Source organism: Gavialis gangeticus, unplaced genomic scaffold, assembly GCF_001723915.1.
Source record: "Gavialis gangeticus isolate Ggan-Ray unplaced genomic scaffold, GavGan_comp1, whole genome shotgun sequence".
Classification (NCBI taxonomy): Eukaryota; Metazoa; Chordata; order Crocodylia; family Gavialidae; genus Gavialis; species Gavialis gangeticus.
Window position 1 is genome coordinate 21505439 of NW_017728997.1, and position 16982 is coordinate 21522420.

General features: G+C 48.2%; 1 protein-coding gene across 1 annotated transcript in view; it reads right to left on the reverse strand.

Annotated features, from left to right (window-relative positions):
* CHST13 (carbohydrate sulfotransferase 13) overlaps positions 1-5195 on the reverse strand; it is an 18913-nt gene extending 13718 nt beyond the window's left edge. Inside the window, exons 1-3 of the mRNA XM_019504600.1 lie at positions 5183-5195; positions 4537-4566; positions 1739-1821 (exon numbers count right to left, since the gene is read on the reverse strand). Of these exons, the coding sequence (XP_019360145.1) occupies positions 1739-1821; positions 4537-4566; positions 5183-5195 (126 nt within the window). The remainder of the gene's footprint in view (positions 1-1738; positions 1822-4536; positions 4567-5182) is intronic.
* Between the last annotated feature and the right edge of the window lie 11787 nt (positions 5196-16982).

The window sequence follows — 16982 nt, forward strand, 5'->3', positions numbered from 1 at the left end:
CAGGAATAACGGTCACAAGCTGGCAGAGGGTAGGTTTAGGCTAGATATCAGGAGGCGATATTTCACGGTCAGGGCGGCTAGGGTCTGGAACCAACTTCCAAGAGAAGTGGTGCAGGCTCCTACCCTGGGGGTTTTTAAGAGGAGATTAGATGAACACCTTGCTGGGGTTGTTTGACCCCAGTACTCTTTCCTGCCATGGCAGGGGGTCGGACTAGATGATCTACTCAGGTCCCTTCCGACCCTAGAAACTATGAAACTATGTCTGAGAAGCCAGGATGATACTCTAGGACACCTGACTTCCAACCTTTTCCTTTGAGTCCATGATGGTTGCTTCTTCTGGGTGCAGCCCTAGTCTAGATCAATGATCTCTCAAGGCCACATTCCCTCACAAGACAGACTGGAGCTATTTTGCCCAGCCTGAGGTAGTGTTGCCAAGGGAAAAGCTCCCCATAGACAGTGAGTCGGCCTGGAAGCCTAGTTCAGTTGTTGGCATAATGAATCCTTCCTACAAACCCAGCACAATCTGCTGTGTTTTATAAGGTTCACTGGACAGTGATGCTTATCAAGGGCCACAGCCCTGTTAAATGCAGATGTAGTTGTGTAACTGACTTTTTCTTTTTTGCTAAGGCGGCTCAGAGGATAGCAGTGGGCATTTATTCATCTGCACAGTCTCTCAAGGCAGGTACCATGAGGTTCTGTTCAGTTGCTTATTTGGTGCATACCGAATCACAGAGCCATAGGAAATTAGGGTTGGAAGGGATGTCAGGAGGTCATCTAGTCCACCCCCTGCTCAATGCAGGATCAGCCCCAATTAGAGCATCCCAGCCAAGGCTTTGTCTAGCCAGGTCTTAAAAACCTCCGAGAATGGAGATTCCACCTCTCTGGGAAACCTGCTCCAGTGTTTACTACCCTCCTGGTGAGGAAGCTTTCCCTAATAACTAACCTAAACTTCCTTTGCTGCAAATTGAGACCATTGCTCCTTGTTCTGTCATCTGGCACCACTGAGAGCAGTCCAGCTCGATCCTATTTGCAACCACACTTCAGGTAGTTGAAGATTGCTATTGCATCCCTCCTTAGTCTTCTCGTCTCCAGACTAAAAGAGAGGCTGTGAGGAAGAGGCTGAGGCTGCACGGGTGGCAGTGCCTCCATACATGGATTACACTTAGCTGCTTCTGTTGTAAAGACATGCTTTGGTATTGTTAATTGTCTTTCTTATCTGGTGTGTTACTGGGACTAGGGCTTGGAGAGAAGTGAGTTGCAAAGACAGATGACTGAGATATATGTAAATATATCTCTTAATATATTCTTCAGGGCAAGGGCTATTTTTCTGCTCAGTGTTTGTACAGTGAGCACCTGATCGTGCATTACCTTGGAAAGTGTGTATGATAATGATCCTGTGCAGAGACGATTTTTCCTATTTTTTGTGACCCAGAATTTGCGTTGAAATCCTCAGAAAACAAATCCTAGCTGAATCCCAGTTTCTCTACCTCAGGTTTGCTGTGCTAGGCCAGACCCTAATGAAACAGCAGAAGTGGTGACCACTTCTTACAATGAATGACTGCCCAAAAGGTTGTGACCTTTCATTTTTAATGTAGTGGCTTCAATAAGTGAATCCAGGCCCTTGATACCTTGAGGTTGGGTGCTATAACTTTACAGCACACAAAAAACATTAGTAAGATAATGGGACACTTCTCACTAAACTACTGCTTCCTCAGGTTTCATTTTCCTCTTCACCTACCTGGTCACTGTCATAAAGTGCCTGGAGCGGACTTCGACCTGACTTCCCATGCCAGGTGGTTGCCAGAATTCTGTCTTCTGCATCTGGAAAGAGAAGTGAGGAAACCAAACTTAGAGCATTTTACTTTTCCCAGCATCAATCAGGGAGTCAGCAACAGACTTAGGAGTCTGAGCTACTATTCAACACCCCACAGACATGGATCTCACTGCCATAAATATACTACACGCACTCACTTTTCTGAAGTCAGCAGTTTTCAAAATATAGAATTTCCTTATTTCTGTCCTTACTGTGTCAGTTATTGAAAGCTGAGACAATTTCTCAATTTTCGCTCAACTGACACTGTGTATTTGTAGATAAGGTTCTTTGGGTGAATCTGATATCTTTCATTAGACCAACTGAAATAGTTGGGGAAAAAAATGTTTAGCAAGCCTTCGGGTTTAAAAACTCTTTGTCAGGCCAAGGAGGTCTCTGCAGTTGGTGCGTGCTCTTCCTGGATGGAATGAATAGTAAAGAAAAGTAATGAATGAAAGAGAAGTAAGTAGTAAAAAGGAATGAAAAATAAATCGTTTACTATTCATTAAATCCAAGAAGAGCACACACCAACTGCAGAGACTTCCTTAGCCCGACAAAAAGTTTTTAAACCTGAAAGCTTGCTAAAAAATTTTTTTCCAACTATTTCAGTTGGTCTAAAAAAAGATATCAGATTCACCCAAAGAACCTTGTCAGCCTACGTCCTTAGCCCAACTTGGCTACAACCTACAGCCCTGTAACTATGCATTTGTCTATTTTTTCTTCCCTTTGTTTTTTCCTTTCTGTATTTCCCTTGAACTTGATCTCAAGCCTCGGCAATTTAATATTGTTCCTTTTTTGCATGAGCAAAATAATACACTCATTTTTGCATAGGAAAATGATCCACACTCCTGACTGCAGACACTTCCTGGGTCACATTTAAATCCAAAGCAAAAGGCTTCTGCAACAAAATCTAAAATATCAATATGCTTTTATAATACTTCTGATAATATCAGAAAATTTCACTTTGCAAGCCAAAATGACGTTTTGGGTCCAAATTACCTATCTGCAGCCTTTTGAAGTAATAAGCTGCTAATAAAAGACAACAGTTTTCTATACTTTCAGTCGCAGTTCCCAAGTTATTTGATCCTGATACACAAGAGAAATGACACTGCTTGCTGGGATGCCTGGACAAGGGAATTACTCAGCAGGGATGGGGTGGTCTTCAATAAGGTGCACCCATTACTCAACAAGAAGGTGAAATAGCACTGGCGCTAAGCGGAGATAAGGAGGCGATCTGACTCGGGCAGTGCCATGCTGAGGCACTTTCCTGGCAGGCTGAGAGCTTGGATTTCCAGGATCTGTCACATGCCGATCAACAGGGAAATTGTTAAGATTCTTACTGGTTATAAATCTGTTTAATACTGGCTTGCTATTTCTAAAAACCCCTTGAGTGCCTTTGAAGCTGCAGTTGTCCTCTCGACAAAGTTTATTTCCCTCTCTTCTATGTGTGAACGGGTACTGGTGGAGACCTCATATGGGTGTCAGATACCAGGCTGGATCCTGTGCATTTGGTGGGTAACTCTGGTCACCAAGGGAATTTGAAATACTGAATATTTAAGTTGTCATCTAGAATAATGAAGTTTGGAGAGCTGTGAGACCCTCAGGAAGAAAACCTGATGAATGTATCTGCCTACACATCTGTCAACAGCCCAAAAAGACAGATTCAAGGGAAGTGTGAACTATCATCAGCTGAAATTAGGACTGGGAACTCATGCAGTAACATCCAGCTCATGCATTTATCCATAACCACGGGAAGCAGTGGCACCTAGGAGCCCTTCGCAACCCCACTGATTTGCATTGCTATGAATGGTGGAGTCCTACACTTCTCTCCCCATCCAGCCCTTTCCAAGCTGCTGCTAGGATGTACCCACTGCTCAGGGGATGTGGATCACAAGTGGGAGGCAAGGAAAGCTTTCTTTTGCAGCTCCACTTTCTGGCCACCAGGGGTCAGAGCAGTGGTAACTCATTGCCCACTGGGGACTTCCAGCTGGGTTCAGGGAGGAAGGTGCAGACAGTGCCTAAGAAGAGGGGTAGCAGGACAGCACTGAAGGGGGCTTGGAAGAGGTTATTTGCAACCCCTTCCACGCGCCGATCTGTATAAGGGCAAAGACAGAGGAGACTCCCGAGTGGCTGGGGAAGGACTAGGTGATCCATCCCACCCCACATTCAAGAGATGGATGTAGTTGAAGGATGAAGCTCTCTGGGGTCCTGCATTACTGTATCCAGCCAGTGAGGTTGAATGCTGTAGTTCACTCTCCTGAACAGGAGCAGATCCAGGCCTGGCAGAAGCCACCATAACCCCCTTAAGGCAGTGGCTCTGCTTGTGCCTTGGGCTGACTGTAGCCCTAAGGTGTTAGGAACTGCTGGAGATGGATTCAAGGCTAAACCCCAATTTCAGTTGTACCCTCAGATTTTAGCAGGGGAGCAGAAGGATTCCCACCATCAGAAGACAGTTATGGGATCTTGATGAACTATAATAAGATCAAGGGCAGGATGACACAACATGCAGGGGACTGGACCCCATGACACAAGAGACCCCTTGCAACTACGTATGTCATGTTCCTATACTGCAGGAACATCTTAAAAGTACAAAGAGAATGTATTTCATGGACATCAAAGCACATGTCTATTAACGCTTGACCTGTAAAGGCATGTGTATTCATACAGACAGACACACACCAAGCCTAATTAAGAAACACTCCTGAAAAATTTCTAACTCGACCCACATTGCTGACAGCTCTTTCCAAATAACTTGGCTCAGAAATGGAGACTCTGCTTTCACAGCTCAGTCCCAGCAACGGTTAAATCCATGTCCCCGTGGGGAATGACGTGTCCCATGGTGTTGGCCAACGGAAGAGTTACTCAACAGGAGGCAACCGCCAGTGGGGGTGCGTTCCTCAATCCAAACAACTGTTATCCCACAAGTGGGCAAAGCGGCATTTCTGCAAGACAGAGATAAGGGGCAGATCTAATGCAGACAGCGCTCTGCCGAGACACGTGCCCAGTGGGCTCAGTCAGCCAGTTCAGGCTCTGTCATTTGTAAATTAAAGAGAAATTCTCCCATTCTTTTCAACAACGTCGATCTGGAGAAATCTCTCTCCCTAGATGAACTGGTCCAAACTGGAGCTGACAATGCTTTCTGATTGGCAAAGGCATTAGATGCCCAACTGCTTTAAACTGGGTGCAAAGGTCCTCATGCCACTACATGAAGCAGACAGCTACAGTTTAAACCAAACTGGTCTAAGTCTAAACTGAAGCTAGCAATGCTTTTTGTTTAGCCTGTTTAGGCACAACTCTAAAGCACTGTGGTCAGGGCACTCACCCTCGGTGGAAACAGTTCTAGGCTTTGATCTCACATCTATGAATATGTACCTTTAACAGTCATGCTATACGGTGCATAAACACTTAGGTGGTGACCCCAAAAGCTCCAACCTTCTCATGCATTTCTGTCCTATTTGGGGAAACCCCCCTGGCTGGCAGGGCAGATTTGCACACCAGCTATTCTACACTCTTGCAGTGAACCACTGAAACAGGGGTACAATTTAGAGCAGGGGCTGAGGTCCTGCAACCTGCCTCTTCCCTGCCCTGGAGCAACCCGCCTCTTCCCTTCCCTGGGCTCCTGCCACAGCCACAGCACCTCAGGCTGGTTTAGCAACAGGGTAGGAGCTGTGTGCCCTTGTAAAAAAAAAACCCAAAACTTTCCTGCTTGAAAGCCCTGGGAGCGCAGAGATGGCTACAGGCAGCATCCCAGTCCCAGCATTTCATAGATCTTGGAAACTTTAACTTTCAGAAGCGATTACACCAACGTTGGAGGACCTCCATGCCAAGCTTCTTCTATTTATGGCTAGGCCCATGTCGGGGTTTACAAGCACACATGTCCCAGGAAGCATTGTACCCCTGAAAACTGCTGTTCCCTTCCGACTCCAATTCGTACAGGGCAAAGTAAAAACAGGCTTCCTGCCTGGGACACAGATGCATCCAACTCTCCAGCTGCAGCAAATGACTTGGGCACAGTTTTAAAGAGCCCCAGTGAAGGGGACTGGAGCACTGATGGGGCTACTGGTGGCTCAGCCTGACTCTAGGCCCTGTCGCAGCAGCTCTCTCAGCAGGACAGGAGCTTTGGGTGTTTATACACGTGCTCCGGGAGCTCCAAGAGCCACTCTAATTAAAGCACCTGGAGTCTTGTGTATCAGCATCCCTGAGCTTAAAAATGGCAGCAGGGGTAAGCTCGTTGAACGAACTTTAGATAAAACTCCCTGCAGCCATTTTTAAGCACAGGGATGCTGATACATGAGATGCTGGAGGGTGCTGGAGCACAGTAATTACCATGCTCCAGCTGACTTGGTTAATTCAGTCTGCTCCAACGCGCTGTTATTACAGTGTGTTGGATCAGCCTCACTGCTCGTGTATAGGCGCCCACGAAGTGGGGTCTGATTGCTGTGCAGTGAGGAAGCTGAGAGGGATAGCAAAAGGGACAGACTGAGACAGGATTGCAGGGACCCATGTACTTTGTGACTACTGCTGCTTAAAGTTGCAAGGACACAGGGCAACAAGCAATGATGGACTGGATTGAAGCTATACAGGACAGCCTCACTACAGAAGCCTGTGTGCTCTCTGTGGGCTGTACCATGCATCTGTTTAGGAAATAATGCAGACCCATAGCACCCCTTGCTTCTCCCACCCTGGGTCTGCCCTCCAGTGGGCCTTGCTCCTGAGCTGCATACAGCACCTCCAGCTACAGGAACATCGGAAGAGGCCCCCTGGGACATCAGATCTAGTCCCTTGCATCCGCCAGCAAACATTTATCTGAGGAATCCCCAGCGTTGCTGCTTTACACCCCACACAGAGCCACAAGGCCACACAGCTCTGGGATCCAGCCCCCTACAGCATCTCTGCTAAAGTGCTTCAATCCTGCCTCAACGCCACCTCAACCCCCCACTATTCCAGTTCGGGGCTTAGCTCTGCTAATGCACCACAGTACTGACCTCCAGGTCCCGGCAGTTCCTGCCCTGACCTGCCCTATGTACAGACCGCAGAGACGGACATTGCAAGGGGCTTCCCATTGCACACACTGGCTACACTACATAGACTGGGCCATGATCTGGAAATGAGGAGCCACTGATATCTGGCAGAAGGGGAGAGGGCCTCTGTCCTCACTTGAAGCCTGTTTCTCCCATTATGCCTGGGATGAACGTTGGATCAAAAGAGGGAGTCAATGGGGAATGATCATTCTGACCATTTCTTTTAACCTTTTTTTCCACTCATTCTCACTGAAGTAAAGCCAGACCCCCACCGTGCTGTTGGGTTACTCACACTGGCTAAGTTCCCAGGCAGAAGACACTTACTGCTCTGGTGCTCTAGGGAAGGCCAAGGGGTCATGGAGCAGCTAACAGGGAGAAAGGTCATGTTAAATTAATAGACCGTTTTTGCTTTTGGGACCAGAGCCATAAGGACAGCAGGATCCTCCATCAGACAGGCTTTTTCAAGGTCTTAGCATCTTGGCTGTAGTTCTGGCTTTAAAGCCTGTTAGTGACTTTCCCAGATCCCACATCCAGCCTCCCCAAACACAACAGTAATCCTTGAAAGTTTGGCCCAGCCACTTCTATTTCCATAAGCGGGGCTGCTATTTAGATAGTTCCTAGAAAGGAGAAACTCCATACTCCTGCGCTCCCCAAGGCCCATCCACACACACACAATTCTTCTAAGAGCTTATAAATCTTTAAGAGGCGCTATCAGCTGCGGTTTGACTGACTTAGAAAACTGGGATTCAAATCGAAGGATGTTACAGTTGTTTCAATCTTTCCTGTAACTTAGAATAATCCACAAAAACCACTCAACCAAATTCTAGTGATATTCCACTAAAAGGGGAAGCGTTTGCCCTGCACCCATGTGAGGGCATGATACAACCAAGCAAGTTGTCGGCAGTTTCCTTTCCCTCTCTTCTGAAAAAGGAAGGACATTTTTTTTAAGGTTAACTTATTAGTCAATTGTTTGAGGGGGCCAGATAATCTGCATCTGAAAAAGGACTGGCACTAGAAATGGCAGGTCAAGGAGCAAGGTTTTTTAATCAATTCAAAAGAGAACAGCAAATATAGCATCTACATTTAATGAGGGAAAAAGTAATCCAGGCAACTCCGGGCCTGGTAGTCTGACCTCAACGACAGGCATGGTTTTAGAGCAAATTTTGAAGTGAAGAATAATTAAGGATGTGGGGATAAATGGAAAATGGGACAAAATCCATGAGGGCTTAGGCAAAGGTAGATCACAGCAGTCTAGTTTGGGACTGTTCTTTGATACAAGTGGTTTTCTAGACAAAGGACGTGAGGTTGAACTTATTCAGACGGATGTCAGAAAAGTTCCTTATGGGAACTGGAGAAGGGGCGAGGGAATGGGGAATCTGTGAGGTGTGTAAGGTACTAACTACTGGGGAGAGACCAACTGATTGTGCTGAAAGGGGAAATCCTGGGCTGGAAGGAGGTTACTAGTAAAGTTCTTCAAAGAGCGATCTTGGGGCTGATTTTATTTTAAATTTTAATGAATGATTTGGACACAAAAAAGCAAGAGTCAAGTTCCATGGGGATTCCTAGAAAGCCCACAAGTTATGGAGTCACTAAGGAAAGTTTTGAGAACACAGAGGAAAGACGTGTGGGTTCACGGTGAAGGATGGGGAGCTGCACTGCATATAGAGCATGAACTGTAAGTGCTGTGCTGCAGTCTGCGGCTCAGCATTGAGCTGAAATACTGAAGTGGACCCAAATCTTGGAGAGTCCAGTGTCTGATCCCAGACAGGAGACAGCATCCCTATTGCTTAGGGCAGGCTGGGGACGCCCACAGGAACTAGTGGGCTACAGGCAAGAAGAGGAGCATCGCTGTTCTTTGCCTGATGTCACCTGCATCACTCTTGTCGCTCCTCCAGACCATCAGCCTCTCCCTGCCCCATAGGCCAGAGCAAGTCCATGTGCTCCAAGCAGAGGGATAAGGGTGGTCAATTTGTCATTGCCCCAAGACAGTGGCGGTGACAAATGACATCATATTCACCACCAGCATGGGGCTGTGTCTATGCAGTAATGCCCATGTCTGTCTGCCAGTCTCTATGCAGCCCAGTGGCAGACTATGGACTGGTCACCAAGGCCTGGTCTTCAGAGGTGTTAAGCATCAACAAGTAAAAAAACCAAACAAACTTGTGGGCATTCGGGCTCCTAATATCCAGATCCCTCGGTTTCCCCATTGGTAAAATGAGAGTATGACTATCAGTCTCACACAACAGCTGTGCAGATAGATTAATGCCTCACGGTATTCAGAGCTAAGAACCAAGAGTTTCCCCTAAGAAGCTGGCAGCTGGAGGCCTGCCGGACATGGCAAAGTACAGAGGGATGTACGTGTGCTCATACAAACAGTCTCCAGAGGGTTAATCCTTGCAGAAGCATTGGTTTCAATATTGTTGCCTCACACACACTCCCCTTGTCCTTTATTTCCTGTTGTGTCTGTGCAGGACCTAAAAAGAGAAAAAATAACAGCTCTGCCTGGAAGCTAGAAATGACGGCCTTGGGCATTAATTACGGCCTGCGATATGCCTGGAGGCGCAAAGTCTGAAAGGGGTCCGGGACGAACCGTTTGTACTGTAGAAAGACACCAATTTTACAGCAACTATTGAGTCATCCGTAATGGCACAGCCTCTCACTTAGAAAGAAAGACAAATAATAATAATAAAAAAGAGTAAGAAGGTGCACCCAGACTTTGCCTCTTGCCTTGAACTCTGAACTCAAATATGGCTCCGGCCGCCGGCAAAGCGAGCTTCCTGCTCTGTGCCTGGCAGCAAAAAAAAGTGACGACAGACAGTGACTGGAGGCGGCACAGGGCCAGAGCTTTGGTGTGCGGAGCCCGCGATAGGAGCAGGAACACAACCGTTCCCGAAGAAGCCCCCACATCGTGTGAAATAAAGCAGCATGTTTCATCCCTAGTCCTCCAAGTGCTTTGCAAAGGGGCATGAGTGAGCAATGGGGAAACTGAGGCACAAGGCTTAACAGCCAGGCATGAATACAGATTGGATGGCCATAAGGAGGAGGGTAGGCAGAATGGAAAAACCTCAGTCTGAAGTTACAGTCCTGGAAGCCCCCATTCAGCTGCTGTCTAACTATGGAGGTGTCTAAGCCTTTTAAGCACCTCCTTGTTTTGCTCAGGTTCACAGAATATCCCCTCTCTGCAGATGCCGCAAATGGCCCCAATACCTGGGGATCTAGAGACAAGGGGTTTTTTTCTGCCCACACTGCACGAGGGCCTTGACCCCATGGGCACTCCCAGAGCCAGTCAAACACATGCCCAGAGGGTCGGGGCCCACCACAAAATGCAGCAGTAGTCACCACTTCTTCTGAAAACACAGCAAGAGGTGGTGGAGGCACTGGCTTCTCCCAGCATCCTGCTGGCTAGAGCCCTTATCTGGTTAAGTTGGAGACCCAGATTCAACTCCTTCCTCTACCTCAGGGCAATTAAAACCCATGGCCCCCACCTCCCAGGATTCTCCATCATACTGGTGTAAAAGGTGGCTTCCTGCTTGCCTTGGCCCTAACCCCATCACACTGACGTAAGGTGGCTTCCTGCTTGCCATACTGGCTGTTTTGGATCCCATGCTGAAGCAACCATGAATCATACAAAATTCTTTGGGTAAATCTGATCTCTCTTATCAGACCAACTAAAATAGTTGGAAAAATTCTTCTTTGCAAGCTTTCAGGTACAAACACCCTTTTTCAGGCAGGCAGAAGAAGGGTATTTGTACCCCAAAGCTTGCAATGAAGAATTTTTCCAACTGTATGAGTTGGTCTAATAAAAGAGATCAGATTTACCCAATGAACCTTGTCTGCCTACGTCCTTAGACCAAACGGCTACAACCAATATCCATGAATCATACAAGACATCTTGGTTCCTCATTCACGGTTCTGGATTCCACGCCCGGAGCCAGGAACCTAAAAATTAACCACACGTCCCCTTACAGGAACCCTAAACGACTTGCTCAAAATCATGGCGCCACTAGTTTCTTCAGATTCTTCTGCTTTTAACTCATGCTTCCTGATGGCTCCGAAATGAAGCAATGAGTGGCTGGGTAACTTCCTGATAAAATCCACCCATGATTGCAAGCTTGGAGGGTCAGCCACATGGCTCCACAGTTTTGACACTCTCATGCCCCAGCGAGCCCCTCTGCCACCTGATGCGCGCCACCCAGAGCCCAGGGCTGACCACCTAAGTCTACTGCCAGCCGGGAGCTGCTCTACCCCAGTTTAAATTGCTGCAGTCCCGAGCGCACGTGAAGATGTGGGAGCCTGGGAGCAGCTGACTCTGGCACTACTGAGCCAGTGTTTATTGAGCTGCAGGAGAAGCTCGTGTAGGTGCACCCACTGAGTCCAGAAGAACCCAAAGGCAAAGATGTAGTCACAGCTTGAGAGACTGGCCCACTTTCAATTGCAGAGGAAGAAGAAACTGGGGTAGAAAACATCTATGTCAGCACAGATAAGTAACAGAAGGTCAGACTTCTCTCAGGATTATGCTGGAGGCTGTGTGCAGACTTGGGCGTACTCCAATCCTTGGAAGCCTATTGGCTGCTTGTACATGCTATGGGGGTTTACTTCCGTTTAATTCTCCCTAAACTGAATCGGGGAGGGGGGTTAAACCCACCCTGCTTCAATTTAACCCCCCTGTGGCATGTACACAAGGGCTGGGCCCCTTCCTTTGCCTCTGCTGGGGGAGGGGAGGCAGCTGCATGGGGCCCTGAGCTGCAGGGGGAAGGGGGCAGCTGTGCTTCCCTCCACAGTGGTGGTGCCCCCTAAGCAGCACCTGCCTGGGCAGTCCCGGGGGGCCACTGCACTGCAGCCGCAGAGGGAAGCACCAGCCTGCCCCAGCTGTGGAGGGAAGCACCGGGCCCCTGCGCAGCTCAGCCAGGCAGGCTCCAGGGAGGAGGAAAACATTTTTTAAAAGCTGCTTTCTTTTTTTCTCCAATGGAGCTTGCCTGCACAGCCCCTGAGCTGCACGGGGCCCAGTGCTTCCCTTCGCAACTACTAAGGTAGCGAACTAAAACACCTCAGACGTGTTTTATTTTGCTACGTCCCAGCATCATTTAATAGGCAATACGCCACCAACACTGTAAACAGCAGTGCCATTAATGCGCAATAAGCCGCCGACAGTCTAAATAGCAATGCCATTAAAGCAGGGTAAAAGGGCGTTTAAGCCGCTTTAAAGGCCAATTTTGTGATGTGTACAAAGGCCCCATGTCACAACAAGGGCCAGCGACCAGATTCTCCCAAGTGTGGAACAGCCTCACCCTGCAGCTGTACTGAGTGAGCGATGGAGACCTTCAGCACATCTGGAGAAAGAAAATCACTCTGGTTTTTACTCTGAAATGAAACTCCAGGTCCTGTTACATGAGACAACAGCTTTTTGAGATCCCATCCCGCTAGACAATCCCATCAGATTCTTGTTATTAACCCATTTTAGCTCCCTATTTTAAAACTCTTTAACGCGTGCCAGCAATGTGAATGAAACATGTCTACCGAATGAAAACTGTGAAAGATCCAGTATGACCACAAGCTTGCTTTCATAAATATAAATATTCCCTGCAAATATTTTGCAAACTCAGACACAACCAGTGGTACTGAAAAAAAACAAGTGAAACCAAGAAGGAAGAAGAACTGAAACAAAGTGGGTTGCACTGGGCATTTCTTTTATGGTGTCCCCCCCGCCCCCTGAGGCTCACTATCCTCACCTGGAAAACACCTTCTATCCCCATAGGAAGGTGAAACGTCACCAATGGACAGGGGTTCATGTGCGACACTCAAGCTGGATGCCTCTCCTACTATACTCTTTTTCTGACCCAGATGCTCACTTTTCCAAACACTGGGATTTTTTGCTCTCCAGGTAAGGGAATGAGACACAAACAGACGTCTACAGACTCAGCTTAAGCCCTCAACCCTTTGCGCACAAACCTATAGGGAGGTCTGGAGCCGAGTAGAGTTTGGAAAGACCTCTTAAGTGTAGTTCACGGCCCAGGTTTCTCCCTCACAGCTGGGGCTCATCACCCAGATATAGGAGTGCTGATGAAAGACTGTATGTTTTGTTTAACTTCAAACCATAACTGTTTAGCCCTTGCTGTCAGCCTGCTCGGCGTTATTATCGTAGCAGTATGACAGAGGCTCTTGAGAAGCGAGTCAAACATTGCAGCTGGATTTTATCCAGGGAGGGATCATTTTAAGACCAACCAGAACATCTGTACTTGCCCACGTTCTGGTAAAAGCAATAAATTCCTAGGACATAAGCTGACTACTACTGTCGTTAAAATTGAACCTCATCCTCCAGGGACAGCCTTGTTACTGTAGTGGGGAAGGAGATCACTGGTACTGACAGGACATCCAAATAGATGGCATCATGGTTCCACATGTGGTGGCAATGTTGGTACGTGTGCAAATCCCTCACTAGATGGGCATAGGATCAAACCATTCACCAAGCCGTTCAATGCCTACTGCATTTCATGAGTATGACAGTGTAGCATAATCACTAGGCTACAGAGAGTGCTGTGAGTTGACTTTGTGCTCTTAAACGCCCTCCCAACAGCTGGGAAAAGGATCCAGTGCAGTAGCATCCTAATTTCCCCTCTCTCAGCATAAGCACAAAACTTCAGCATCCAAGTAACACTGCATAATAAAGCAAAGTCTGGACAAGACATCCCAGAACACCAGCTTTCTAGTTGGCCCCCATCCCAATCAGATCCAAAGCTCCCCCTCCCCATCCCACCAATTTTAGGTGAGTTCATATCAACGTGCAACCTCCGAGGCTTCATTCCACCTCTGGTATTTACAATAGAATCAGCTTTTCCAAATCTACGTCCTCCTTGAATAGCACTGGCAGTCCAGAAATGCCAGTGTTGTAACGGCTGGTGGATCATCCCAGCCTTTCCTTGCAATATTTTCCCTGTATGGTGTTTTCCCAAATTGAGGTTGGATCAATCCATGCCACAGGGGATAAGTGCACTGGGTCACCAGAGCCCAGAGAGAGACCTGAGGCAAGTCTTGTGGACCTGGACTACCTCGTCCCAGCTTGGATGACAGTGGGTGCTGTGCTGTGCTGTGCTGTGCTGCATGGGAGGTGCACTGGGAGGGGAAGTCATACTGACCTGCTGCGGCACTGAGCAGCAAGACGTGGCATATGCCAGGAAGACAACACTGGAAGGAAGAGCCTGCCAGTTTTGTGGTCACAGACAACTTCTCTGCAGTCAGCATCACATATTCCATCTGCCGGTGAATGGGCCTGAAAGGCTGCCCTTTGCTCCGCAAGCCAAGTGTTGTTAAAGGAAGGCTGGGTCTGCATGTCTGTCCTTTGAGGCATACAGAGAAGCAGCGGCTGGCTCTAGGAGACTTTTCCAGGTCTCCAATTCTTTGCAAGGGAAAGAGAGCAACCAACCATTCTTCACTAACTATCCCTGACTTGCAACCCTGCAATGAATCCCTGCAGCAAAGCAGAGACGTGGAGCCAAAGCAGACCAGGTAAAAACAGAAGCGCCTCTCACTGACCTCAATACGAATTGTTTCCATTTACTCCTGGGCACTGCCTGAACCACAGCTACCAGGTAAACCTGCATGGAGCCTTCCAAAGGTCTGAAATACTACTCTAGGACACTGCATATTATAATAATGCCTTCTCAACAGAGCAGGAGCTCACTGAGCTGAATGGCTACAGACAAGACACAGCACTGCAAAGAGCTGAATGCAACCGGCACTATGAAACCCAAAGATACAGGAAGCTCATCAGGACTTGGGTTTCATCCAATCTGTGGTTGCATGAGTCGCCTGCATACAGAAAGGTGCAGCTAAGGCTCAGATCAGTGCACACAAAGTTAAAAGAGGAAAGGCAACTGGATCACACAGAATATGAATCTGGATCTGAACCTGCATTCTGTTGCAGGCCCCGTGTCTGTGATGGGCGATGCACATCCTTCCAGGCCAGTGGTTATCAATCAGGATGCTGCAAGATCCTCAAAAGGGCGCCACACAAGGTTAGCAGTGTCAGGTATGCAACCACTTACACATGCTTCACAAGATAAACTCAAGAGATTTCAAATATGAATCCAGAGGTTCAAAATCAATTTGACCTGTTGCGCTCTTTCTGAGTTCTTTGCAACAGCAGAATTGCTCTGACGTTTTTCCATTGTCAAAAAATGAATGAAACCTCAGAGCTGCCATTTTCTGAGGGGGCCCCTTGAGTCTAAAAAGTTTAAGAAGCACTGCTGCAGGCAAGCACTTCCCAAACCACCTGTCTGAATTCAGTAGTTCATTCCCCTCTCTGCCTTGCGACTGGGCTACCCGAGGGTGCAAGTCTTGGTGACAGTCCTCCTCCATCGACTGTGATATTCTTTGAGAGCCTGCCTCTCAAGCAAAGCAGAGATGTGGAGCCAAGGGTGAGACTGTCTAAACACAGTGAAAACCTTTTGCCCACACACAAAATACAAGTGGTTGAAGGTGCCCCTCAGTTGTGGGGTTTGAACACTTTAGAAATCGTTCACAAGGTTTCTGATGCCGGAGGTTTCCCCCTACATACCCTGTATCTCTCCGAAATGGCTTTCTAATAAGCAGGGGTTCTGGTCCCAACATTTAGAAGCAAACCGCTGCAAGGGTCCATTCAGGGTTTGGATCTGGAGGTTTGCTGCAGAGCCTGCGGGAGGGGAGAAGTCATTTGCAGCACGCTATTTCTCTTTGTAAAGCCCTGTTTGGTTGGGGCCTGAGGAGCCAGCAGGTCTCCAGCTTCTGCTGCAGAAAACAGAGGAAACAGAGCAGCTCCTCAGCCAACCGGATCCTGACCTAGATCACCCTTGAATAACATCTTTCTTCTTCATCTCTCCTCTGCCTTTCCTCCAGATGCATTTCTCTCCCTCCACCACTGGCTGTTTTCTTTTCTGAGCTAATGAATGAGACGGACCTGCGTGTTTGTGGTCTGACAAAGTACGGAACGGGCGGGGGACTGTTCAGGGCATGGCCTTGGCACAGCCCCTCTGCCAGGCACACACCCCAGACACAACACCTAGCTTCAGTCACCCTCTGGAGAGCCTGGCAGCTGGCACAGCTGTCCCAAGAGGCCCTGCCAGAAGCACGGACACGAGGCAAAACAATGACCCAATTAGTCCGTCCTTCGCCGGCATGGTGGGGAGTGGAGGGGGGAGAAGTGCGAGTCCTTAAAGCAGGGCTCGGCAGGAGTGACTACATCAGCCTGCAGGAAGGAAGGAGCCTATTGGTGTGGCTTTGTCAGATGTTTTGACGTGAGCTTGGCTTTCAAATTTCTCTCTGAGCAAACAGAAGTCCTGCCCAGGCAGACACAGCACAGGCTTCCCATACACCCCTTTAGCATGGCACCAGCGCTGGCCCCGCCGTCCGAACCCACCTTCTTTCTTATTCTAGTCCTGTGTTCCCCTCCTTACTTCACCTCAGCTCTGACCTGTCGCACCCGCGCTGTCCCCAACCTTGTTCCCCTTTTCCCTGCAGTTCTGCCAGGCAGTGCAGCCCAGAAATGCCTGTCACAAGTAGCAGGAAGACTGGGAAGAAGAGAGCTCATGGGAGTGCAATGGAGAGAGCGGGGGGTCAGGACAGAGTGAAAGGGGAGGAGAAATGTTCTTTGCAAAGGGAAATCTCCTCCCTTTGCATCTTTGATGCCCTGCAGGACTCAGAAATTAAAGGATATTTTAACGCCTCCTGCTCATTTATTACATTTATTAAAAGGAGGCCCCATGGGAAAGCTAGGCTGGAGTTTCTGTGAAGCAAGCAGCCTCGCAGCTAGTATCTGCACGGTTCAGGGTGCCACTCGCCAGGGACCATGCAGTTGCCTGCACACACCTGGAGGAGTCTGCTTCTCTTTCACAGGTATGCAGGTTGTAGCCGTATTGGTCTAGAGGAAAAGGCAATCAGGACTCGTAGTAGAGATCACATCTTTGCAAAAATCTTGTTGGTCTAATAAAAGATATGATCTCTACTACAAGTCCTGATTGCCTTCTCTTTCCCAGAGCATTCACCACCCCACAGAGCAGGGGGAGCCTGGGCATACACCACAAGAGACCTGAAGGAGATCCAAGCTGCTTGGGCATTGCTCTTGGGGCAGAGGCAGCAAAAGGCTGATGAGGAGAAGAGCAAGAACTCAGCACAAGAAG